General features: G+C 39.7%; 1 protein-coding gene across 1 annotated transcript in view; it reads left to right on the top strand.

The window, feature by feature from the left end:
- XKR4 (XK related 4) overlaps nt 1–27,886 on the top strand; it is a gene marked incomplete at both ends in the record, with an annotated part of 223,170 nt that overhangs the window by 137,155 nt on the left and 58,129 nt on the right. Inside the window, one exon of the mRNA XM_080340532.1 lies at nt 7,547–7,746. Coding sequence (XP_080196658.1) covers nt 7,547–7,746 — 200 coding nt within the window. The remainder of the gene's footprint in view (nt 1–7,546; nt 7,747–27,886) is intronic.

Raw genomic sequence — 27,886 nt, 5'->3', positions numbered from 1 at the left:
GTGGTGCCAAACAATAGGATGAGGGACAGCGGGCACAGACTGAAGCATAGAAGGTTCCATCCAAATATGAGGAGAAACTTCTTTACCTTGAGGGTGCCAGAGCACTGGAACAGGCTGCCCAGAGCGGTTGTAGAGTCTCTTTCTCTGGAGACATTCGAGACCTGCCTGGACACATTCCTGTGCCATCTACTCAAGGTGAACCTGCTTTAGCAGGTGGGTTGGACCAGATGATCTCGAGAGGCCCCTTCCAAGCCCAACCATTCTGTGATTCTGTAATGTCATTCAATGCAAGCATGCAAGCTGTACCCCTCTTCCAGTACAGGGAGAATTGTTTCCCAGAGGGGCCTTTGTCTCATGCAGGGTTGAACCCAACTGTGGCCTGAGCAGTGGGGCCGAGCAGCCATGCCCCACAGGTGAGGGGTTTAGCTGGGGAGCAGGGGGCACCACCGGTTTCTTTAGGCCACCCCACCATCTCCTCATTAAACCTGCACCTAGTCCTGCCTGGTCCCATCTTCTCCCTACACCAATGGTTCACGTACTGGAGGTCTGCAGTATGGACATGTCAAGAAAGAAAAGAAAGTGCTGGCATGACTGGTAACATTTGGAGCATTCAGATAGTAGCTAAATTCATATGACCATTAAAATTTAGATGACCATAAAATGCTGCTGTAATATGACTTGTGGCCATTTGGGAAGGATCGCCCAGTCATGGAAGATCCTGGGTAACGCTTTATAGGTCATAATGAAACAGATATAATAATTTGTTTATGAGCACAAAGTGTCTTGCTTTGTATTAAAGGAATTAAAGGAGATATTTTTCCAATATCTCAAATACTGCAAGGGAAAATGAAATACAAGAAGCTGAGTTTTGTTTTTTATATTTGTAATGGAGGTATATTCCGGGAATAAGTCTTTTAACATCTCTTATGATGAAATATTCCCCAGTGGGATCTGTCCTCACATGGATCTCATCTCAGTGACACAGATGAGGATACTGCACTCATAATTTAAAGTAAATTAAGCACAGACTTTTGACTGCTGGAAAATTGCCAGAACCGTGCTTGGTTGGACAAGCTTTGGTCACTGCTGTGCTACAGAATGCATTTCAGTTTCCTTTTGAACGTTAAACCTTAATGCTCCTATCAGAAAATAATTTGATTGGAAAATTAAAAATTGGCTGCTTGTTCCTTCCTAGAAAAAGGAATTAAAACTGAAGGGATTTGTCTGTTTCTTCAGAACAGAAAGAGTAACAGTTGGCATGTACTGATAAAGAAGGAAGTATTTCTGCTACAGAAACTTTTTTTTCTTTTAAGTATTCAGGCACACCTAATAAAAAGGCACATAAGAAGCAAAATAGAACAATCTGTTGTTATTTAACACTGCAAGTATTGTTGAGATACAAATACAGTTAAGTTTTCTCTGGTAACTAAGCAACAGAAGAAAATACCACTTATCTGAATTGCTGTTTATTCTACTGTTTTTAGCTCAGCAGTAGTGATTTTTATTCTCCATACATCAAACACAGAAAGAACAACTGTTTGTGGAATGGCTAAATTGTTTAATATACTCTTTGATACAGGGGAAAATTAGGCATCAGAATAAATGTCTAGGACTGCTATGGCTAGCCATTAATGACTTTTGATCTTCTCACAAATGTTTCAGTAGATTATATAACATAAGTAAATGTCCTCTATTGACTTAGGCAATTGTAATAAATATGGACTACATGAGGCATGAAATCAGAACATTTTCATTTCCAAAGAGTGCAAGTAGTCTCTCGTTCATGTGTATCGTCCAAAGGAGAAAGCACAAAGTAGCAATGCATTCTTCGGCACTTCTAAATGGAAGATATTTTTCTAGAGGTGTACATATTACCATCAGACGGATGGTTTCATTAAGATGAAATCTGTAGCAAGAAGTGCTCCGAGTCATAGTCAGACTGGACTTTTATATGGCTCTGTGCTTGTGTATACACACACTTGTGCACACTGTCTAAATGCAAAGCAACTGAACAAAACTCTTCCTGATCTCCAGAATCTCAGTTTGTAGCTAATGATTCAAATAAATTGTGGGACTGAAAGAAATGAAGTAAGGGGAAGTGTCAAACTTTGGGATGGGACGCCCAGAGGAGCTGAGAAGACTGAAGATGTTTGACTGAGCCAAACTATGTGCAGCAAGAACATTTTGGTCCCACACACGGGAACAACAAGTCCATCAGCAATCAGGATTCATTTTCTCTGTTCCAGATGGCCTCAGCCGTCTGTACTAGAGAGAATACTATCTGTGAAGCACAATGGAGCAGCTTCTAAAATTGTTTCATAGAAAGAAGTAATGGTTATATGTGACACCCAGCTACTATGAAGTAAACTGGGTAAAAACCCAAGCTCTGTTAAATCACTGCCAAAAACCTCTTCAGTTTCAGTGGTAACAGAATATTCACTGAAGGTGTTTTATGACAGAGTAGATAAACGGTAGTCAAGTTGGAAACCTCTAATCCAGATGCCAGTGGCATCTCAACTGTCTCTTCCAGAATATCTGACTCTGAGGTATTGCATCCTATTTGGAAAGTATTTTGGTGGCCCCGCTGCCTGCCTTGTATATGGGAGCAAGAGATGAGAAGAGTTTTTATTCACAAATTCAGGACAGGATATCACATTCCTATGAATTAAGGAGGAGAAGGAGTGACATTATTCTGCACACAAGAGAAGAGCAACTCATCCCCATCATGGACTCCTGAAAACTCACCTAGGTTCATGCTGGGTAAAACCTACACCTTGCTCCCGCAGGAAGGTATGAGGTCGATCAGCTGCCAGTTCCAGGGGAATGAACCCTGTGAGATTGTTTACATTCACTCCAGTTAATCAAGTAATGTTTGTAAAGCACTTTAAACTTGAAAGCACTCCTATAAATATTTGGTATTATCATGTAATTACACTACCACATCTCAATTAAATGCACAATTGGCCATGCTTTAATTGTGTAATTGAAGTGTCACCAGAAGTATTTAAAATATAGGTATCTCTGTTGATGGTAACCCTCCTCAAGGCTGATATGTAAAACTGGAGCAAAATTAGGATTTTTTGGTTTTGGAAACACTGGAGACACATTGTGTGATCAGAATGAATGTCTCTTTCCCTACAGCAAAAGTTTTTTCCACAACTATAAATATAAGTAACTGTTTTACTTCTGTTTGACTTGCATCTTGAACACTTCTCATGGGCAGCACAAGGACTAACCTGCTTTTCACTTTTTTTCCTTTTTCTTTTTTTACTTTGTTGCTTTCCCTCATTAATATAATGGAAAAAGAATGTCACTTGTAATCTTGTGTTGGATTTATATCCTTCAGGTTTATGCTATATCAATGATATGTTTACCATACTATGTGATGTACTGAAATGAATTGAAACAATTAAATGCTGAAGCGTTCTTCATTTCCTCCAGAGGGTAAAAAAAGACATTAAGCCTCAAATAACAATATATATGCTGCCATCTGATTATCAACAATATAGGAAGTATTGCCTCCTACTCCATTGTGATCATTCTGAATAGTAAGCTTGTTTATATCAGTGTTAACAACCCAAGCCCTAGTCTGGCTTTAAAAAAAAAAAAAAAAAAAAAAAAAAAAGAGTAATTTGAAAATAATAAGATTTTATGTCGCTTCTACATAGTACATTTTCTAGTCTTTTAACTGTAAGATATTTAGGAAATTTGGTTACTTCTAAACTTTTCTCCACTTCTCCATAAACTTAAGAACTATGAAGTTGTGTGTTGTTGTTTGGGTTTGTTTTTGTTGGTTTGTTTTTTTTTAATGGGGGAGGACTTAGAGTTTTTTCTGGTTTTTGTTTGGTTTGGGTTTTTTGCTTTTCTAATGAAATCAGAAACTTTAAAGGACTATCCTGTTTTATTAGATGAAGTAGTTACTTTATTAGATGGCAGTACTGTTACTATACTTCCTATTCCTCCTTTTTCACCATCTTCCTCTGGTGCTCTGACTCTTATTTCTTCAGTCCTTGTCATTTCTTGTCATGTCAATTAAAGGCTCTTTGGTGAAATGGATAGAGAGTTTTTTGTGTATATTTGTACAGTACCTGCACAAGACTGTAGTTGATGCCTCTAGATGCAACTACAACCAAAATAACAATATTTACATCTGCTCTTTCAGGTTCATTGACATCAGTTTAACAATGAACCTAAGATATTTTCCAATGCAAAGATGTCATTACTTCTCCCTGTACCTTTCTGGAATAACTGTCTGTAAGAGCCGCAACATGGGCTCACAGAAAATTGTGAGTTTCCACCAAAACAATACCAGAAGACCAAAATATAAAAACTCTTCAGGGCAGGAACTACCCCTGAGTGTGTCTGTATAACATTTGCTGACAATAGGATTCCAGTGAGGGTGTCTAAGGTGCAATTACATAATGCATATATATATATAGAATGGATGTGTCATTACTGCAGTGTAATCTATATTCGGAAACCATAACAAGAAAAGCACTTTGTCCCCTTTTTTATTTTTTAATTTCACTATGGGAAAAAAAGTGTCTTTGATATATGGAGCATTTTATGAGACCATCTTTTTATTTTAATAACTGCTAATTTGCACACCTAATGTCAATCCTGGTGCAATTAATTGTGGATGCAAATGAGAATGTTTAGCTGTCTAATCACCTGATTGTGCCTATAAATCAGTGACAGTAATTATGTGTGTAAATGCTCATTTCAGCCTGCAATTAATTTGGCCAAAATTGATAGGACAGAAAAAATTACCACCCTAGGCTGAAATTTGGTCCCCAGTGTGTAAAAAGAGAAAGAATCTTCCTCCTCTGCCTCTTGTGTCTAAATTGCAGAGAGATAAGTAGACAAAGAGCAATGATTCCCCTGTCCCCAATAACTCACTGCCAGAGTTCCACAATAAAGTGCAATGGGAGAGGAAATATTTCCATAAGGGTTCATTAATCACAACATATTTGCCATGCACAACCACTCCGCAGAGCAGGTAAAGAACCCTATGGAATGTTGCCTGGCACAGCATGTCATTTTCATAATAGGAAAAGTATTTTTTGCACAAATGCTGTAGCACTGAAGTTGCAGATGGCTCCGTTGGCAGAGCTAGAGCCTCCTGGCACAACCTTCGGCAGACAAAGCTACTTTCATTTTTTATAGCAAGGATTAGTGATAACTCAAAAGAAGGATGATGAAATTTTCTCTACCCACTATGTGCAATATTTCCAGGTGTGCCCTTTGGGAGGACATATGAGGCAGGCCAAAAGAAAACTCATCCAAAAACCAAACTACAGAAAGAAATGCAAGTCTTACCTGTCCCTTTTGCACTGCAGGACACTAATGGGAGGTCTAGGAACAATTAAACTGATTGTGATTGAGAACCTGGGTGTCCAACGAATGTTGTTAGTAGAACTGCACAGCAAAGATGCCTTTCCAGCTCAGTGGCTTCTTTCAGATCTGGGCAACAGGCCATTTCGCTCTGCCTAACCCTGAAGACATCAGAGACCCCCAGTTGTCCCATCATACTTTAACCTATCTAGACCTGCTCAGTGTTTTACGTGAGAGGTAGGGCTGGTGTTTGCTTAATGCACCTCCATGGTCTTAATCGCTGAGTGGTTCATTGCTGCTTCACTCCCACGTGGGACTTTGATAACATTCAAAGCCACCTGGTGTGATTTTAATTTAAATGTGAATTTAATGTGTTTTTCTTTTGTATTGCTATGATGTGCATTGTCAAGAGAAATGCTGCAGGCTCAGATCTGGACTGTCAGCTGTTTCTCTGTGCTATTCTCTGTTTTTGTTTGACACATATTCCTAAGTAAAGCTGTGGCTCTGTGGTGGTGTCTGAGCTGGGTACAAGGGTACATTTGGTACAAGGGTACATTTGGTACAAGGGTGCATTGGGTACAAGCACAGCAGTCATTCCTCACAGGGACAAGTGAGTCTTGTGCTGTTCTGCCAGTCAGGGGCCAAAAATCTTCTCATTGGCAAGGATACTGTCAGAGTTACAATTCAACAGGAGAGGGATGAAAGGTTGCATGCAGCCTATATAAAAAGAGGTTCCACAATTCACCATGCTCCACCAGCTATGAAATGGGTGTTAAGACATGGACTTGTGAAAAGGAGGAGAAATACTGAAATGTTCTATCTTAACCAATTTAAACAATTCATATTGGAAGTGGTTAAAATTTACTAACATTTTTCTTATTAGAAATTTATTTAAAAAAAAAAGAAGTGCTGTGAAAACATATGAAAAAGATCATAAGGAAATGCTTTCAAGACCAAGATGTGAAAGATATGGTGGAAAAAAGAGAAACAGAGATCCCTATCAGTTAGTAGCTCAACAGGACACTCCAGTATGATGCAAAATACCCTGATGCAAGACAATATCTTAATCTTCAGATTTTTTCGTTAAGTGAGATTGTTTTTTACAGCCAGCCTTAATTAGTTTTGAACTGAAATTGTAGTAGCAGGTTAGCAGCCTAGACTTTCTGATGCAGGATAACGGAGAGCAGATCAGAATAACAGAGCAGATCGAAGGCTGTGCAGAGTAGTCGCTGTGCTGTGACACTAGTGTGTCATGGGAGACTGCTGCAAGCTCTGCAAGGATTACAAAAAGCATCACAGCAGCCAGGTGGCTTGGCCATCAGAAAACATCCCTTATTTTCTAAAACCACTCATTGCTCCTGCGCCCACCAAAATCTATTTAAGAAGCTGGTCTCCAGGTGATTTTCCCCCTGCTTGTACTGGCCACCAGTGCTGGCACGTGCTTTCTGACCATTCCTTCTCTCATCTGCTGGTTACTACTGCCAGCAGCAGCAGCCTGTTGGGCTACTGGCTCCTGCTGCTTCTTAGTGCTGCTGCTGCACCGGAGCTAGTGTGGTGACTCACTTTCAGTCACCAAGGGAACTCACGGCCAGATCTCCTCTCCTCCTAAAATAGGAGCTCACAGCTTCATCTCCTCTCCTCCTAAAATAGTGAAACTATGACAAAAAGTACTATATATTTAGCAGTATCTGAAATATGATATTCAATGCATTAGATGGGTGGAAAAGCAAGACAATGAGCTCAGCCGTAGCAGGGCCCCAGGCTAAGACCAGCCCAAGCTTGCAGTGCGGGTGGTCTTCTGAGTCACACAGAGCTACACAGAAAGGAGATCAGTTTTTTGCAGGTTCTGAGCAGAGACCATTGCAGATTCAGCTTTTTTTACCCCCGTTATTTGAAAAACCTGTGAGGGAGGCCATATAATCAACACATCCCCCCCTTATATTTCAGTTCAGAAAACTGCATACTTGAAAAGAATACTATTTAAAAAATAAGACAATGCCAAGCTTTTAAAATGGTTTTATGAAGGCAAGTCTTGTCTTCAGTTTAGTTTGCTCTTATCACATCAACTATTATAAATTGCAGTACAATAATCCTTTTATATAAATGTTCGTTATTTTGAAGTACACTGAAAATATGTTGGTTATTTTCAAGCAGAAGCACTACCTGTAAAATATCATTCTGCATCTCTACAACCTGTCTCTTTTATTTCTAGGTATTTCCACACAATATACTTGGGTATCCGGAGTCGACAGAGTGGAGAGAATGACAGATGGCGGTTTTATTGGAAAATGGTGTATGAGTATGCAGATGTGAGTATGCTGCATTTGCTAGCCACGTTTCTGGAAAGCGCACCACAGCTGGTCCTGCAGCTCTGTATTGTTGTACAGACTCGTACACTCCAGGCTCTCCAAGGTAGGGGCTCATTTAATCTATTTGGTTTTTATCATTTTAGGAAGATGTAATTTCTATACATACGTATTTATCTTTCTTTCAAACTGCGGCGTGCCTTGTACTCCTGGCATAAGAGCAGATCTTGCCTGCAAGCTGCTATTAAGCTGTTAACAATGACTGTCAAGCAAGCCTGTGTTGCCAGAGTTCTTTTAGCCTTTCTTCTTGGCCCTGGGTTGTGGGTAGGATTTACAATGTTTAGCTTTCTGCATGTCCTTGTAATAGAAGAGCTCTTCTGATTATCCACTGGGCCAATGTGAAAATTGCATCAATCAAACTGTTGCTCTTCTCCCTATGCTTCTTTCTGTGAATGTTCAAAACCCTCCAAACTGCAGTAACGAGGTTCATATGGTATTATGCCAAACAGAAAATGGCACAGCAGAAAACAGCTATTCTGTGGAGAAAATGCTAGTGTCTATGAAATACATGTCCATCAGTTCTTGGCCGCGTTTATATTCCTTCAACCTCTGGGTTTCCTTCTAAGGTGGATGCTTTCAACAAGTGTCATTTCTTCTTTAAAATGGTACATGTATTCATATGTCCAGCCATAGGGGTTTTCAGTCAGTGACATATAAGACTATCTCCTGCATTTTTAATGCTGCTTTTGGCTACTTGACAGCTTTCCTTTTGTATTGCACCACAGTTCTGCATTATGGCTGCACGTGGGCAGCAATTATTGACAAGAGAATGAGGTAAATGAGAACTTGGGATCCAGAAGGTAACACAAACATCATGAGGAGGTGAGGAGTGAAGGGACGAAAGGAGGAAGAGCAGAGGAACAGAGGGAAGAAGGAAATGCAATGGTTTTGCCATTTATTTTTTAAAAATTACTCATGTTCCTGCCACTGTACAGGATAAAACCTTGTTCCAAGAAGATCTGCATCTAGTTAGCTTATTATGAGTAACATGCAGTGAGACTGATTGGGTGAAAAAGAACCAGGAACAAAGTGGGTAACAGTGTGAAGACCTTGATCCTGGCAAGTTTCCTGTGGATAAATCAGAGGCTTTTCCTTTACCTTCCCTTTGAACTGACATCCAATAACAGCTGTCCTGCTTCCTGTGTTTTCTGGTTTTGTTTCTTTAGAACTAAAACTCTGTCACCTTAAGGGGGAAAGAAACCCAGAGTTTCTATTTTAATTAGTTGGTGCTCTGTACAAGAAAGGTTGCCTAAGCACTTCCTACAGCTATTTGTCAAAACTATGCTGCCCCATACCAACCAGTCCAAACTATTATAATTCAAGAGAAGGTATAATTACTTCAAGAAACTTTGTCCCCCCAGAAAAAAAGAGAGTCCAGAGAGAGGTTTAGGAGAAGAACATAGCCAGAATACTGTATGGTCAGCTGTAATTTAACTGTCTTCATAAACTATTAATACAGAAGGACTCTCGCCCTCATTTTAGTACAATAACAGGTCTGTCTATGAGAAATGTGGCTGGCAAGTAGGCACTAAGCCTGTGATGTACTCTGCAAGTGGTTGTTAATTAGAGAAAACCTGAAATGCTTCAATTTAAAAGGCAAAATTGGTTCCTGAAGCCTGCAATCAGCTCTGTGAAATCTATGTATCAGAAACCAGAAATGAATAAAACTATAATTACGGATTTCAGGTGAGAAGGCTGAAAATATTTACTGATCCTCTCTTCCCCCATTCTCTTCCATCTTCCAAAGAGAAAAGGCTACATTTTTAAAAAACTAAAATTAAACAAGGTTGTAGCATTTTCTTAAACAGCAGTACCATTATATTCTCCTGATGAAAGCTAATACGTTTTAGTACATTGCCAGCTGTGAAAATTCTTTTTGCGTTCCCTCTCCCTTTCTAAAGAAGTGTTAAGGATAATGCATTGCGCTATAGAATGGTAGATTTGCTGTGCAGCTGCATAAGGAGAGCATAATTTCTCTCTGTGATATCATGCTACAACTGGGAGTTTTAAAAGGTCTAGCCATAAGGTATATGCTTCAGCTAGCTGTCCACTCACTGAGCCTGTTATAGAGATTTCTAACATGGATCAATACACAGAGTGTTTGATTGATTTTCTTTGTCTAGGGAATGCTACTTGGTTTTTATTATTGTTCTTTTAGTTTTCTGTCCCACAGGACAAAGTTATCATGACAATTGATAAGTGCCATCACTTTTCCACGTTCTTAAAAGTGTACTTCTATCACTAACCACAAATTTGGCATAGGAAATGAGTGATACTGGAAATGTCTTGGTCTATAAGCAGGGTATTTCTAACATCAAGCCATCAATAACCACAAGAAAAACTGTTAAATATATTATTTATGAAATTGTATATTTTCCATTCCAAATGCACCAAAATAGCATCAATCCCAACAGGAGAATGCTGTCAGTGTGACTGAAGAGTCCCTGTTTTGTAGTGGGTATTGGCTAGGTGTATATTATTTCTTATTTCAGTTCTTAAGCCCTACTAATCAAGGTAAGAATACAGGCATGTATTATACATACAACCTTATCAAGACCAAGAAGGATCCTTCACCACAAGGAACCTTCAGCGCTTACCTGGGCTTCCCACACATAAACTGAAAAACTGCAGTGTGAACTTCCAGCAAGGATTGTGTTCCCCTGTACTGTGGGTGCTGCAGCAGAACGTTGCCGATGCAGGCCATAGACAGTCATTCTAGAGTGACAGCTCTCATCTGCTTTGGCACTCAGAGAAATCTGACTATTGATAAAACAATACCTACATTGGTATCTAAAAATCTGATTCTTCTTTAACATTTCATCAAAACTGGCATAGAGGCAATGATCTTTCTTATTCTGCCTACAACCAGCAGCCAGGTCCCTCCTAGAGTGGAAGGAGTGAAACAGCTTGTGGGGGAAGCTGATGATTTCTCAGTGCTGATTCCTGAAGACAAACAACTTCAGTGTGATGCTGGACTGAGCTGGTGCTGTGCTAACTCCCCTATTACCTCCACCTCTTCCACCTTGGTGGTTCCTTTGATTTTGAAGAAATATCAACTCTCCAGAAGACAGATGTGCCTTCAAAATAAGTAATTCCTCAGTCTTTCCCTCATGGGAGTCTGTTTCACTTCCTTTCTCTTCATGTGCTACAAGGGCAGAAGTCCCAAAGTCCCACAGCAACTTTTATGTTGAGCCAGCAGCACCTCCAAACTGCTTTGTCTTTTGGTTTGGTTTGGTTTGGTTTGGCTGGTTGTTTGGGAGTTTTATGCCCTTTTTTTTTTCTCCTTTTTTTTTTTTCTTTTCCTTTTTTTCTTTTTCCTCTCTCATGGTTACTCTGTAGGAAAGTAATCTCCAAAGCAGCTTCATGATGGGAGTCACTAGCTTCACCAGTCCTGTTCTAGGTGGAAACTGTATGAGGAATGAGACAGCTCTGCACAAGGGGGGAGCAGTGGCAGAAAGCCCAGTGAAACTACTGATGCTCATCCTGCATCCATCTGCAGGTGAGCTCATTCAGCTACCAGAAACAGTCTAACAGCAATAGCCTGTAGGCCAGGCTGGGCTAACTGATTTCAGTAGCAGCCTACATACACCAGCTGCCTAAAACTTCTTGTGAACCTGGGACGTTCAGCAACCAGGTCCTGCACTGGATCTACCTCGAAGTCACAGGGAGCCAAAATACTGGAGTTGAAAGTGTTTGGCTTATTGGATAACCCAAATAAATTCAGAAGGCTGTAAGTGATTCCCTCAAAAATGCCTCCGCTCTTCAAGCCATTTAGCAAATAAGCAGTAGTTTCACAGTCTTTGCTATAAAAACAAACACTTCCACAATAAACTGCCTTATACCAAGGATGAAACAGGTTTGCTGACACAGCAAGATTAGTCTAAAGGCTACAAGACCCTTTCTTGGTTGGGTCTCTAGACATCCAGCGTAATGGCCACATCCCACTACATTTGCTCTGCTGACTTAACAGTTTTTAGGACAGACAAAGTCATCAACAGATCTGGACTGGCAAGATGGCTCAATGTGGTTACTCTCCATTCACTTGAAGCCAACTTAACCTGCAGGTTGCCCCTGAAAATCTTTTATTTAATCATGGGGAGTACTGACAGCACCTCACCCAAGCTCCCATCACATCACTGGCATTCCCATGCTGCACAATTATTTTCCCTGTTACTAACCTGGTTGAAGCTCAGTGGTATCCAGCTGTACTCCCCAGGGCAGAGGTTGTCACACAACTGGGTGGGTAGGTAAGATCAGGGCTGTCCCTTCTTCTGGCACATCATTTTGGAATCATGCCCACAGACTGGCAGTCATCCCTTGGCACTCTCCTCTTACTTCCTTCAATTTTCCCACTATGCTGTTTGATTTTAGAAAGACTTCCCATGTTAAAATTAGTAAAAATCAGCAAGCAAAAAATCCTGCTGATCATCGGATTGGAAAGAGACTCCTATCTCTTAGCTTGTGGTTACTGTCATCTGACTCAAGGGCATGGTGTTCTAGCTGCTCCTAGACGAGCAGATAGACAAGATTACTCCCTGGATTTACCACAGATTTCATTATTTATGCTATATTAATTAACAGATTGCTTAAATTATAGATTAGCTTCTCATTCCTGTTTACTGCATATTATGCTGGCTAGTCAGCACTTGACATTTTTTTTTTCTTTATCAGCCCCTGGGGGGGATTGTTCTGGCTTCTCCATACAGTACTATTAATCAAAGTCTCTATCAAACTTTAATCAAAGTCTAATCAAAGTTTATATCATACAAAGCTGCAGTTCTTAATATAGACTGACAGTAGTGCAGAAGCAAGATGAGAAGTTCAGAACAGTTTATAAATTCATTAAATTTCATTGAAGTCACCACACTCTCATAGAGCTCCTGGATTCTGCTGAAACTGCATTTCCATGAAATCTCCCTGGCCAACCATTTTCCCATTTTCTACCAGCTCTGTTGGAAACTTCTACACTGTTTGTATGCTGACACTGCAGCCAGCATACAGGAGTTCACAGTGCCACCAAACATTGCTCTCCAGTCCTTCTACTCCAAATAAATTCCAGTTCCTGCCTGAGCTGAACAAGGTCAGAGACTTTCTGGCAGTTTATGACATGGCTGATAGGTCCTAACTTTATCTGGCAGAAGGAAATTATGTGTTAGCTAGTTCATTAAAAAAATCCTCTGCCAAAGCTCATTCTCACGCATCAGGAATTCAAATTTTTTTCATATAAGCGCAATGAACTGAAATTCATTTAAATCTATACATTTTTTTTGTGAGGACAACACTATGCTTTCACATAGCTTTTCTTTTTTTTTGTGACCTTCACAGTAGTTTCGGATTGCTCTGTAAAGTTCTGCCTACATTTGCAGTGCTCTTCAAATTAAAAAAAATAATAATAATTCTGATGTAAAATATTATACAATTCAATATGTATTTGTATGGAAATAAGGTGCGGCACTTGAGTTCTGGGCAAGCTGCCACTGCTTTGCTGTGCGCTGTCAGGGTTCTGCACCACTGCAGCCCAGCACCCAGACTTTCCAGAGAGAAAGAAAAGCAGAGGAAGCAATAGTCACAGATTCTGCCTACAACTTGGAAAAACAGATTTTCAGTGACAAAGCTGAACAAATACGATATACTATGGAGTAAATGTGTCTTCTGCAAGTGACTTTTAAACTGGTCTGTAGGCTCCTTTGCAAATCTTAGAATGCTATCTTTCACTTATTAGGACAGAGCCATCACATTAGCACACCCTTGCTCCTGATAGGACAGGAGAGGACTTCCTGAAGACAATCATATAGTATAATCCATTTCATAACCTGATTAGAATCTTAAAACTAGTTATACCCTTTGTATCTAATACACCAGTTGGAAGTTTAATTCTCTGATTGATTGAGACCTGCTGCTGCTGTCCTGCCTTTTTAATTTCATCAGCAGTCTGCCCCTTTTCATTTTTGTGCCATCCCTGTTTTTACACTCGTTCCCTAAGGAAATTAGGTTCATGTGATTATATAGTCCATTTCTGTCCTTCAGTCATGACTTTTAAGAACTTCTGATCCATTGCACTATTTAAATCAATATAAAAGAACAGCTAACATCTCAAAGATAATTGTGCTTCTTTAAATGTTGTGAAAAAGGCAATCAAGGAAAAAAAAAGAAAAATGAGAGCTTTCACGAAAGGGAAAGCAAGGCAGCCTTCAACTGTTAGTCTTTTTGTTAGGCACCAGCCACCAGTCAGTCCAAATATGCATCCTTCCAGACATGGCATTGAACGGCTCTCCCGTGCCCGGTGGGACTATTATGACAGACGGATGGGATTAGGGAATAAGAGACACTTTGATGGGGAAATAAGAGTCATTCCTCCTGCTGCACATTCTCTCATCTCATGAGAGGTTCTGCATTCCCTTGATTATCTTCACAGACTTTCCCCTCATCAGTTCCATTCTGAATTCATCTTTGGTGAATATGGATGACCAAGGCTGTACAAGAGTACTCCAGATTACCTTTCTTCAGAGCTCTCATATTTCTCATGGCAATATCTCACTAAGTACAATCTAGGATTGTAATTCCCTGTTGACTCAGTCATTGCGGAGGTGAATTCTGGTTATTTCAAGATCCTTTAAAACACCCAGGCTCTCCTGGTGTCATGTCACTCTGATGAGGCTTCAATTACATTAAAAAAAATATTAGCAACTAGATACACATGATTAAATTTCATCTCATTTCTACTTTTCTAGCCTGCAAGGTACTTCTAGTTTTTCCACATATCACCCTCCTTTTCTACATTGATAATGTCTCCTAAAACCTTATTTGTATATTGTCTTTTAAAATCAGGGCCATTAAGAGAAATATTCAGACAAGATCGGTTCCAAGGGTAATCAGTACTGAAAAAAAAAAATAGTAATCCTATTTCAACACAAGAATTTCTCAATAGCATTTCAACATGATTCTGTAGTGTCTTTCTCTACCTAGTTCCTCTATCTGCCTTACCTATCTTCTACTAATCCTCATTTTCTCAAGCTTCATCAGTACTTTCCCATTAGCATGGCAATCATCATTCTGCCAAAGTTTTGATAGATTAAATCTGCCACATTTTATTTGTTGAGAAGGGGGCTATAAAAGAAAGATTTCAAGTTAGCTGAGCTTCTGTGGCTCTCTTATGATCTGCTTTTTTGTAGATATCTGTTATTTTTCATCTTCCTTTCTGTTTACCTTAATTTGCAATTAGTTTTTTCCTTTAAAAGCTACTCTAAATCTTTGTATTGTATTGAAGCCTGTACTGTAGACCTGTTTTAGCCAGGTAATTGTGAAATGCCCCAGACTGCCTCTTTTCCAGTCGCATGGCACCAGTTCTGAGTGGAGAGACTTACTCAAGATGCTTCTCACCAGAAGCAAGATTTCATACATCAGCTTTTTTTGAATCCTGAAGCAGAGGTTTTCTGGTTGCACTGGGTAAAAACAAGGAGCTTTGAGTTTTGCTTCCACATAGTAATGCAGATTTCCTTTCTGATCTCATTTCTTATCAGCTGGCTCTGTCTCTGAGCCTTTGTTTCAAGAGCCCTTATTGAAAACTGACCTATAAGGCACAGCCTTTACTGCTAATCATCCAGTTTCCATTTCCACCTAGGCACCATTTTTGAGGTGGGTTTGTGTACAGCTAGTTTTTGAGACTTTTTCCAGAATTCTTTGCTTTGTAGGGTTTAGAAGCTCCAGAAGTTCTTCTGTGTTTTGCCTTAAAGAAAATCTGATTCTCTTCCACAGAGAAATCCTCGAACAATTAACTTCTACTGCCTTCACATATTTCTTTAAAATTCTGATAAAATTCTAACAGATTTATTTTTGTTTATCCCTCCATTTTATCTAAATTAAACCAACATTCATGTCATCTGATTCTGCTTTTTACAATTAGCTGTCCTATAATAACCTCAACACCTTCTGTAACTAAGTTTAGAAAGAAGCCTCTCTGCTTTCTGTCAGAAAATCTGTCAGTTGTCACACTCCAGAATATCTGGGCTGCCTTCAGTAGCATGTGTTCTCTGGTGTATATCTTAGAAATCAGAGTCTGCCATAAAGAGGCAATTCTCTGCAGAATTTCTCCCTGTAATAACCGTTTGAAGATCTCTATCCATATCCAAATTTAACTCTGGAATTCTACAGCAGACTCTCAACAACTACCCACTATCTTTCCCCAAAGTAATTTTGTATGCAAACAGAATCTGTTTTATTGGGGATCCCTTTCTGAAACATCAGCCTGTCATTCCATTCACATGAACTACTTTTACCGTTATTTCCATCTTTTCTGAATACCAGCTCCCCTTCAATACCTGTTTCTGGGAAGTGATCACAAGTCCATGATGTTTCTGTAACTCTATAGTTCTCTTTATAACCCTATAGTGCTTTGTGTCCTGCACCAATAGCTTTATTTCCTCCTTTTCCTGGTATCCTGTCCCCTGTCCGTTCATTCATCTATAGGAATGATACATCAATCTAACTTGTAAATGCAAAAGAGGAAATGTATGCAACATGGCAGGTATTGTCAGGAAGATAAAGAGCTGACAGCGATTATGTTGTTTCTTAGCACATCTAGTCCAAACCCTGCTTGAAGCAGGTCCATGTTCAAAGACAGATCAAGTTCCTCAGGGCATGTCTCTTTGAGTTTTGTGGGCTTCTGTGCATGGAGATCCCACAGCCTCTCTGGGTGAACTGTACCAGGGCTCACCACCCTGTGAAAATTTATTTTCTTACAGCAAATCAAAACTTCTCTTGCTGAGATTTGGGACCATTGCCTCTTGCCCTTTGACTGTGAGCACTGAAGAAAAGTTTATCTGAGTTTTCTGTACAATTCCCCTTTAGGCAGGAGAGAATGGCAATTAGATCTCTCTGCTTCACACCTCTCTCTCTGGGCTACCCAAACCCAGCTCATGTGCTGTGTGCTCCAGCCCCTGACCACCTCGGTGGCCCTCCACTGGCCTTGCTCTAGTTTGTCAGTGTCTTTCCTGTAGTGGAGGCCTAAAATGATATAGATATGCAACAGTTTGCCTTTGTAAGTCTTTTTGCAGGTCTTCTCAGCCTGCCGAGGTCCCTCTGCAGGGCAGACTTGCCCTCCAGCCCATCAGCTGCTCTCCTCTGATGGGTCCAGGCTTTAAGATCATTATGAGTCTGGAGGTATTGTGAAGAGAAATTCCTTACTGTTAGGGGTAATTAAAAAAAAAAAAAAAAAAGAAAGAAAGAAAAAAAAAAACAACACAAAATTACTTTCAGGTTATCTACAGGTTTTTAAATTTAATAGTGGCTTCACAAGCCTGCTAATATATACATAGTGGTAAGGACAGCCTGAGACACAAAGTAGTACATTTAATTTCTGCAAGCGTGATATATTGCCTACACACTGCATTTTTTTTCTGTTGGGGAATGTCAGAAAGTTAGTGGCATATCCTTCTGTTCTCTTTTTGTTGTGATCAAAGCACATTTGCCAAACAAATTCGTAGTTTCATTTTGGGTTACTATGTTTTCTATGAGTGCTACTTTTGTTCAGTGGTGGGAAAAAAGTGATGCATGCTTGGCACAGAAAAAGCTATCTTGTGTCTAATATAGAAGTGAGAAATTTCAGTCGTGATGTGTCTTACCCAAAGACTGCTCAGTACTGCAAAGATAAGAATTAACTTGAAGTCTTCATCAGGCAGTGGCCTTTAAAGCTCCAGTCTGAGAGATTTACTCATCTAGCTTTAACCCAAATACATAGATCTGAAATTTTCTTGGGCATTTTCTGTGTTGGTCCATGATATATCCCATCCTTATTTATCTTGTACCTTTTGGCCTATCTACAAAGTTTACCAGAAGAGTAATCCTTTCTGTTGAGAGTGATTTTAGCTGAAAGTTGCAGGTCAAAGTGGGACTGCATGTTCTAAAATGTGTCTTCTATGAGGTTCAAGTTTAGTTGTATACAGGATTTAACACAGGTGATGAAATTACTGGTGGAATTAGTATCAATAAATTATTTTATAGATATTAGCATAAACTAGGTGAATATTGAACTGCAAATATCAACACAACCCATTGAATTCATTTTCTGCACAGAGTTTTGCAAGTATCAATGAACAGCCAGTGCTATAGTGAGACTCAAGTGAAAAGTCCATTCTGGCAGAGCAGGTTGGGTCACTGCTGTGGTTGCCTTCTCACTGGAGTCACTGGAACTGCTTTCACCAGTAAAAACTATTTACCAGGCTGGGGTTTACAGGAACATTGTTTTACAAAAAAGTATTAAATAGCTCTGTTTTATGTTAGACTTGACATTCTACCTAACCTAATGGGGATACAAACCTATTAAGTATGTTTTATTAGTTTTGGGTTTTCTTAACTAAATTATAATGAAAATAAATTTCAAATCCTTTTTTTTCTTTGTCCTGTGGGTTTTATTTCTTGTAGTGCCAGTTAATAAAGTGGTAAAATATATTCCATTTTCTCTATATAATGAATATCATTGAAAAACAAATCATTAATGGCTTTTGTGTTACAGTTGAAGCAAGAATTTCTAGTTTTAGTTTTGAGTGAGACATTTAGTGTATTGTTTGTGCATGGGTGGCCAGTGTGCCCTCGTGAATTAAACAGCCTGGGCAGGAAGAATCTTCATGATATGAGGCTACCAAATCACTATTGATCGCAGCCCATTACATTTAATAGACACTGTGTCTGCAGGCTCTTTCCCACCCTGTGGGCTTTTCAAGGTGCAGAGGAATTATTCAATTCTCACTTAACTGACCAAAAACATGAACTGAATCCTCCCTCTGTGTGGCTTTCCTGGCACAGCCACCAACAGTCCCCTGTGCCACCCTCCAACAGCCCCCTGGGACTATGGCAGGGTTTTGCAGGAGCTCTGGCAGCAGCACCCTCCTGGAGCACCCACCCAGGAGGACCCAGCAACCCTGTGGTGGGATCAGAGAGTGGCTGAGGGACCAACTGAGAGCACCCCCAGGTGCTGGGCACTGGGGCCACACAGTTTTTGGGACTCACACGTGGCAGAGATCAGCTGCAGCAAACCCTCTTTGCCAGCTGCTGTATCGCTCTGAGCAAGGCTGCTGCCATGTCCCCGCTGGTGGGGACAGCCGAATGACTCACGAAAAACATCCTGATTCGCTCCAGTTTTCAGTCTGTGACATTAAATAAACTAACCCCCATCTCAGCTTACTGTGCTAAAAACTGCAGTAGCTCAGGGGCTGCTTCGTGAGCCGTGCTGTCGTCCCCATCACAGGGGCAAGCGAATGATGGGGTGTACCCCTCCTCCAGCCATCTGCTGCCACCCTCACATCAAAGTCCTCAGAAAGCTTATGCAACTTCAGACTGTTTTCAGGTTTTAATGAGTGCCTTCGGTGCTCTCATATATTCTCTTTCCTGCTCTGTGTAAAAACGTATTGAGTGGTTCATTATCAGTGGAAAGGTGGATAGATAGGAAAGAGCTGCTCGTGCACCCTCTAGTTAAATTGGATCTTTCCCAGGTCTCTCATGCCACAGAGAGGTGTTCAGAGCTCATTTTGAACTTCTAGGTTAGGCACTCTTGGTAATGAAGCTTAATAAGTAAAATGCCCCAAAGCCATAAAAAAATGAACTCTGGTCATCTTCTTGATCCTGACCCTAAGTGGCATGGCAGCATTTATTCTCTGGGTGCTCATGGCATCTTCGCATCCCTATTACCTATATATATCACAAAACATAACTGCTTTCCTTGGCAAATGATCTCATTGCTGGTTTTGCTCAGCAGAAAGAGGCAAACATGAATGTAAGTCCAAGGCAAACTGAAAATGGCTTCCTGTGTCTTTTCTTCAGACCCGCTGTAGTCCTAGCAGATCTCATAGGCACGCTGTGAGACCACAACTCTCATCTAGAGGATTTTAATCAGATATTTTCACCTACAAGCACAATAGAAACTAAAATGATTTGCAGTAAAAAGTGATTCTTCCTGGTGATGACTTTTTAAAATAATTTTTTCTTGGCATTTCTTTAAAAAGCTTGATTTTACTTTCCACTCTGATGTAGTCCATTTTGGTTTGAGGAGCTGTCTCGGAAGAGTCTGAAGGTGTCTTGAATAGTGATTCAGCAGGTAAGAAATGAGCTCACAATCATGTCCTCGAGAAAAAAATATGAAAGATGTTTTCTGCTTTTGATGGGTTTTTTTTCAGTCTTTCAATTTCACTTCCTTGATAATGAGGGTAGCAGAAGAACTGGGAAAACAAGTTGGAAAGAGTGCGTGATGCAGCCGTAGACCTGACTGACTCATTCTCCACACCTGCTTTGGGGTGGTTTACTTTCAGCTGCCTCAATGCCCTTCCTTGAGATGCAGAGTGGTGCAAGCAAGGGCGGAATCAGGTCTTTGGCTTTGCAGCGGCAGCACATCGCGTGGCAGCATCCTTTGGAGCCAGATGGGTTTTCTGAGCAGAGCATAATGGGCTGAAATTGAATTGATATTTTAAGCTAACAAATGTTTAGATCAGAGAGGCTCACAACACAGACGCTTACAATACTGGGCTGATTGCAGCATGACAGAAGTAGCTAAATGCTGTAATGGGGAAGGTGGTGTCAGCATTTCCCTTCTAAATTTCAATTCTCAATGACTTCAAGCAGCTGTAAAAATTCACTTTTAGCTGAGACTTGAACAAGGACATGGGCCAAGACCCAGAGCAATCTAAAAAGGGATCCCAGTTCATCTCTGCATGAAAGGCTTCCCAGTATGTAGTGCTTTTACTTACTTCCCAGTAAGTAAAAGCTTAAATGTAAGAAGGTAACAAAATCTGCTTTCCCGCAGGTAGGGTCCTGTGTTTGTTTCTGAAGCTGAGATGGAAGTGAGGCAATGAGAATGAGCAGAGTTTTGAAATAGCTCTTCTGAAAAAATCAGCTGGATTAAATGTATAGAGCTGCAAGTGATCTCTGGGAAAGCACAACCACTGTACTTCACCTAACATGAAAGCTAAAGGACTAGTAAATTGAACAGTGGCAAAGTCAAAATTGTGTATTGAGAAAGCGCTCTCTTTAAAGCATTAGCCTGTATAAGGTATCACTTTGTCATAAAGTATCACTGAGGACGAGCAACCTGTCAAAGTGACCAAGGACTGAAGAACTTTTTTAAAAATAATAATAATAATAATCAGAATTGTAACAGCGAATGCTTACAATCCATCCATTCTGGAGGTATTTACACTCTTGTATCTTTCAGAATTTTAAGTTTCCTGAGGCAGAAAAAGGCCTTTTCTTCATGGCAGGATATTCTTGAACTGTTGACTGTAGAATTTCTTATACCTTGCAGTGTAGCGTCTTGCACTAGTTGTTATCAGTAACACCAGTAAAGTAGCTGACCTGCAAATCCAGTGCAGCTGACTACACTTGGGGAACTATTCTGCACCGTAGCCCTTTTTCTTCTACTCAAGGTTTCATCATTAGGGAACAGTCACTGAGACCAAGTTTTTTCGATTATGCATTCAGAAGTATTTAAACTGGCTCTGCAGAACAAATCAAACAGATCAGACTTTCAAAAATATCTCCTGTTTTGACAGTCTTTATATCTGTACATACTGTGAACTGATTTCCAGATTTGATGCTAACTAGAGAGTTCTTTATGCAGCATTAGAACAGAAGAGACAGATCACTACATATACACAAGCTGAAAGGATTGCAAGGTATCATAGAAGATTATTAGACAAATATCTTAACATGACCAATTTGTAGAACAAAGTCCCCAAGTAAAAGAGTGTTGTGGTTTAACCCTAGCTGCCAGCTCAGCCCCACACAACCACTCATTCATCCTGTACCCCAGTGGGTCAGGAGAGAGAGTCGGAAGAGTAAAAGTGAGAAAACTCAGGCATTAAGACAAAGACAGTTTAATAGGTGAAGCAAAAGCCACACACACAAGCAAAGCAAAACAAGGAATTCAATCAAGCATGTGTCCAGACCTCTCCAGGAAAGCCGGGCTCTATCACATGTAATGGTTTCTTGGAAAGGTAAACACTCTAACTTTGAATGTCACCCCCTTCCTTCTTCTTCCCTCAGCTTTATATGCTGAACATGGTGTCATATGGTGTGGAATATCTCTTTGGTCAGTTGAGGTCAGCTATTTCAACTGTGTGTCTTCCCAGGTTCTTGTGGCACCCCCAGCCCCTTCACTGGTGGGGTAGGATGAGAAGCAGAAAAGGCCTCAACTCTGTGTAAGGCTGCTCAGCAGTAATGAAAACATCCCTGTGTTATCAACACTGTTTCCAGCACAGATCCAAAACATAGCCCCATACTAGTTACTGTGAAGAAAATTAACTCTATCCCAGCCAAAACCAGCACAGAGAGAATTCCAGTGAAAGACCTGCTGGCAAGACTATGGAAAGATGGTTCTCAGACATCAAATTCCTGGTCCCAAGAACTGTATAGAAAATTTTGCTAAATGTCTTCACAGCCAAGTCTGAAAGGTGACAAGACAAAGATCTGAAGTCTGGGGAAAGCTGGAATGTGAAGAGAACAGCAGACTTTTAGGTCAAGTCTTTCAGACACTATTTTGGTTTCTTCCTGTAACACACTAATAACCTGTTACTTTGAAAAACACTATAAAAATTTGGTATCTAAAGTTTGGAAAAAGGATCCATAATTAAGCACATAATTAAGCACAGAAATAGGTAATATGCTTTTCAAATGGATAAGCATTTGTTACTTCAAACAGTTTGCAGTTCTGCGTTTGTAAGTATGTTATGACTGCAGAGGAATTGTCTATATACCTGTTGACCCAGATGACAGCTTGCTCCATTGAAAATGTGAAATCATGTAGTGTTAAAAGCCATGAACATATTTGTGAGTGCCTTTATGATGTCCTGTGAAATCACTAAGATTTTGTAATCTCGTGACTGATAATAATTCAGTCACAAGGTATTCTGCATCTTATAATGCTGTCTTGATTCCATTAATAAGCACCATAAAAATCATTATTTGATTTAGAATATACACATTTCTTTAAAATACAGAGTTGTCTGAAGCCCAATTAGATTTTCTTTCATCTTTCCTTGTTTATTGAAGTATCTCATGTCCATCAGACTGCAAACTTACATATAAGTAGGTCTATGTTTTTGCTGCCTGAGGAGACAGCCAAGAGGAACAGAATCTTTCCTTAAGAATAATATTAATTAACTAATAGTTAATTTTTTATTGCTTCCCCTGTATGGACACAAGAACATGCATACAAATTCATTAACACCTCACCAGTGAGTGCTAAAATGTTTATTAGTTTTTTGCATTTGATGCTGGTTCCAGTTAAGCACTACTGCCCACACATTCCTCCTCTGGCTTATTAATGCACAGTGATAAATACTATTATTTCCTCCTCTTTCCTGTCCTCCCCTTCATTCCCCCTCCCAAACACACTTTCCCTCCCTGTCATTTGCAGAAAGTGCTAGTTTTAAAGACAGTGTCATAAATTTTGAAGAAAAGGGAGGTGACACTTTTGAATAGTATTTCTATTGTCAAAATGAGATGCTTTAGCTGCTGAGTGTCTTTGTGTACAATCTTTAAAATATGTTCAACTTTCTAAAGCCATTACAAAGGTTGTAATGGTAGAACTCACAGTGTGCTTTCATCACGACCTGTACCAATAGTTAAAGGAATGTCAGGTGTAGTATGAGAAGGAATAAATTTGTTGGGTCACCAAACTCACTCTCCTGCAACAAAACACCAAGAAACTAATAAAATAATACTAAGCTACAAAACAAACAAGCAAAAATAAAAACAAAAAAAAAATCAACAAAAATTAGCAAAATGTCATCTGTGTCTAAAGAAAGGGAAGAATAGGCAAACTTCCCAGAGTGGTTCCTGCATTTGTGTGTGTGGACGGACTCAGGACTGAGATTAGAGATTTCTGGGGAAACAGGCACTAAATCTGTATTGTTCTCCAGCATGTTTCTTGTGCCCACCTCTCCTTAATCAGGACAGTGAATTCAGCCTGCACATGAATGTCCTAAAAGCTACAAAGGCTTGGCAGAAGTCTGCATCTCTTCTAACATTTCCTTTAAACAATTGCAAGAAAAGAAATAAGAAGTTAAAAAAAGTAGTAGTTAAGTGCATGATCATAAATTCCTCTAGCCAGTGTGTTTCCATGTCCCAGTAAGCTTCAGGGTTTCACTAGGGAATACAAATTAAAACTGACTGCAACAGTTGGCTCTAGATTTTGTTGTCAGGGAGCAGTGTACATTTTCTTTAGTGCCTGGTTTCTGCTGTCTTTCTGCTTAATAGATAAAGAACAAAAGGAAGTAAGGAGGCAGATCAAGAGAGCATGGCATAAAAACTAAAATATGCTAAAATTATGCCTTTTGGTTGGCACAAAGTGCTGTAACCTGAGGATTCTGAAAAGACAGATCTAAAATAGCAGAAATATGCTGTTCTGAGAGGGGAAGAAGGAGGCGAACAGGTAAAGGCACTGGCCACCAGAGTACAAGCACTTAACTGACCCACTAAACCTTAACTTACATTTTAATTCTCATCCCTATGAAAGCTTCTCTCAGAGCCCTTGTGAGACATTGTGGGACTAAGTCCTTCTGCAACCGTATGCTGAAGAAAAGCATATGGCCCACATCTTTTCTTCCAGAAAAGACAGCTTTCTGGAATGACTGCAACACCAGCACCATGAGCAGCAGGTACCCAGCCATCACACCAGCCTTCAGCCTGTATCACACCTTCACCCTTGCTCAGCATGACCCCTTGACATTTATTCCAGCCTGTTTTGTTGTCTGTCAGAATTCAAGCTATCTCCAGTGAGCTTGCTTTAACAACGTTCTCCTTTCTGTTCTCTGTTTGGATGGGGTCTTGGTTTTATTCCATTGGTTTCAGTGGGCTTTTGATTCATACCTTCTTATAGATACTGCTCTGCATATCCAACTCTTCTTGTCAACAGTGGGAGTTTTATGCAAAAACATGTATAGTTAGGTCAACAGAAGAGAAAAGCTTTGTCCTAAGCTATATATTCCTCAGCCAGTTGTGGAGGAAAACTTGCCTGATATCAGCACCACACCAAACTGAGAGATGCCAACTGTCTCTATATGCTCCCTAGGTTCCCATGTGAAGAAATCATTGGAAGCTGCTCAAAAAAGTGACATGGTTTTTTGTATTTTTTTTTTAATTGAGAACATCAAGTGTCAACTATATCCTGCTTACACAATACTGATACAATTTATGGCCCAGTACTGTAATCTCTATCATCAACTGCCATGGGAGCTGCCTGAACAATGAGTCTTTATTATGTGTCGAGCATTTCATACCATCTGTGTCCCAGAACACTTAACAGAGTTAGATAAAACAGTCTCAGTAAATAACAGCAGAGAATAAATAAATTTAAAAGGTTTAGGCAAAGGCAAACAGAAATAATTCAAACTCTTAGTCAGACATGCAGCACACAGCAGTAAATGATGCCCTGTACTTCTTTCAAAAGTACCGAGAAATTAGAACAATTTGGTGGGGTTTTTTTTCCCATTTTCCCTCTGAAATACTGATGCTACTGCTCAAGAAAACTAAAGATAATTAGTGTCATAAACAAGCAGCCTGGAGTCTGAGACAGCCATGCAAAGGGTTAAATTTTCAGTTCAAGAAACTATCAAGTCCTGGTATAACAAGACATTCAAGCTGGTCCATGTGATTAGAGTTATTCAACTGTGGAAAGCTGGGCTTGTATTTAAATACCTTGCTGAATTGTGAAGATGATACTAAGGGAACTGTATGTTAAGGGTGGAATTAATCTCACTGAACTGTAGTTCTGTTTAAAAGTTAGCTGTCCTGTTTAAGCTACTTTTATACACAATTAAGGGAGAGAAGCATCTAAAGGACATTCTTTCTTTGTTGAGGGCCATCTGAGATAGGTGAGATGACTTGTCCTTTAGACATGTTCAGTTCTCTGCATGGACTAGAAATGGAGCGCAGGTAATTAATTTAGTTTTGATGGCTGACTTTGAGATGACTGAAATTAAGGGAGATGGACATATGTTCTTTTTTTTCTTCATCTTTCACTGCAAAGTAGCTTCCTGAAAAAATTGTGGAGAGAACTTTCACGTGGCTCCATGTGCATGCCAGGAGTTCACATTGCTTTGGAATCTGGGAAATATTTAATTCCTCCACCATGAAAACTTTTCCTGCATTATCACCCAGGACTAAGCTAAAAGTTTAGAATGGAAATAGGATGCTGCATTTAAAGAACTCATGGCCGAACTCATAGCAGTTGTGTCTCAAACCTGCAGTAATGAGAGACATTACAAATGTTTGTGACTTAATACTGCTACAGGTTGTATGGTGAGTTATAATATCTAGACTGCCCTCAAAAAGGACTGAGTGCTGCTCTCCATGGAAGGAACAGCTTGTTCCACCTGCCACAGAATCAGCCTTGCAGCCTTATGCAGAAAATGCTCCCATATGATACCTTGGGAGTATCCCCATACAACGGGTTTGTCTAATTCATAGTGGCAGACACAATCTGAATTCAGTGAATCAGAAGATACGTGAGATTTCATCAGTGATACCATTTGGAGAGATCAACACAGGCACCACCAGCATCTGTGAGCTACTTCAGAGAACTGTTGGAGTAAAGGAGAAGAGCAGAGAGACCAGCTAAGACCAGTCGATTGCAAGTGCCTGTGTTGCTAACACTTCGATAAAGAGACATGCATAAGGAAACTGGTTTTCTAGGGATGGAATATGAAATATCTGGCATATTTGTAGGGCCTGCTCTAACTGTCTCTTACAGGCAGACATGAAGTGTGCAGATCTTGCACTACGTGTTACAGTTCTAGTTCTAGTAATTATAAATGCCTCTTGTATACTGAAGACGTATCTTCACTGTCTAAAAGATCTTAATAACAATTTAATAACAAAATGAAAACATTATACTTTGTCAGCATAAACAAAACAACAATTATATCACAGGTCCTACAGGCATTACTCATTTGTACTAATAATTTCTGCTTTGCAATGAAGCTGCACAAGATGCCAAGTTAATTATTTTAAACACTTTTCACCACTTGGCACTTATTTTGGACTGCAAGTGGACAAGTGAGGAGCGGAACAAAGAGCAAGGAAACAGAAATTCTTTCACCATCAAATAACTGAGGCATATGACAAGAGATGATTTGGGATGAAAAAACCTTAAGGAGATTTTTGGAGGTTTCACTAGTTTGTTTAATGGTGAACCATCCAAAAATGAAATGCCTGAAAAGCTGGAGGCTGAACAGCATAAGATAGACTGTGCACACAGAAACATTGCAATGTTAACTGCTGGAAGAAGCATAAATTATGCATTTCTGATGTGTCTCCATAGGTCTTGTAACCTTTTTTTGCTCCTTAGGGTGCTCATTATCTGCAGGAGCAATTAGCAGATAGTATCTAGCAGCTAGCCTGATTCCTTACCTTTAGAGTGATTTCAAATCAAATAAAAGGGAGGCTATTAGAGCCAAGGAGACCTGAGCTGTGAAGTTCTATCTGAAGTATATTGGATAGAAACAATCAGTAAATTGAAGGTACATGGTGCCAGGGAGCCTGGATTATGTCTAGCTAGTTTTACTTACTGAATCTTTTCTGCTTTGTGTAGATATTGTTGTTACTGCAAAAGATTATGCAAGTGACACAAATAATGGAAAAACCCTCCATTAAGTAATTCTCTCCTTTCAGAGAGGGCTAACTTCCCTTACTTCAGCAACTTCAAGCTGATTAATTTATATATGTGATTTTTCAACAACCAAGAATAAATTAAAGACAAAGGAAGAGAAAAGCACACTTAAAACTGGTCTTAGAAAAAGAAGTCCTGATGATTAGCAATCTGCTTAAACCAAGTGGAAAATTTTCTAACATTTGAGACTTATGAGTAGCTTAGAAGAAATAGCTGATCAAGTAGAAACCACAAAATTCTAAGATAAAATTTGTACAAAACTAATTATTTTAAGTCTCCAAAAAATCTAAATTAGATGTTTCTTATCTGAAAGAGCAAATTGTTGAATATGAATCAGTCCTGTGTTAAGATACCTCTAGAGCTGTCCTACTGCAAAATGGAAATCCTTGAAAATGTTTAATATACAGAGCCTGTCACAGTCCTACATGATCCCCTAGTACTAGATGTGATGCACCATATTTTTTTAGTGGTAATATGCTTTATTTTCAGTTCCTTCCTAGTGTATGAAAACCATGCCCAAGGCTACCACCTC

Source organism: Nesoenas mayeri, assembly GCF_963082525.1.
Source record: "Nesoenas mayeri genome assembly, chromosome: 2".
Lineage (NCBI taxonomy): Eukaryota > Metazoa > Chordata > Aves > Columbiformes > Columbidae > Nesoenas > Nesoenas mayeri.
The sequence above is the reverse complement of the archived record's forward strand: the minus strand, read 5'-3'. Positions and strand labels throughout refer to the sequence as shown.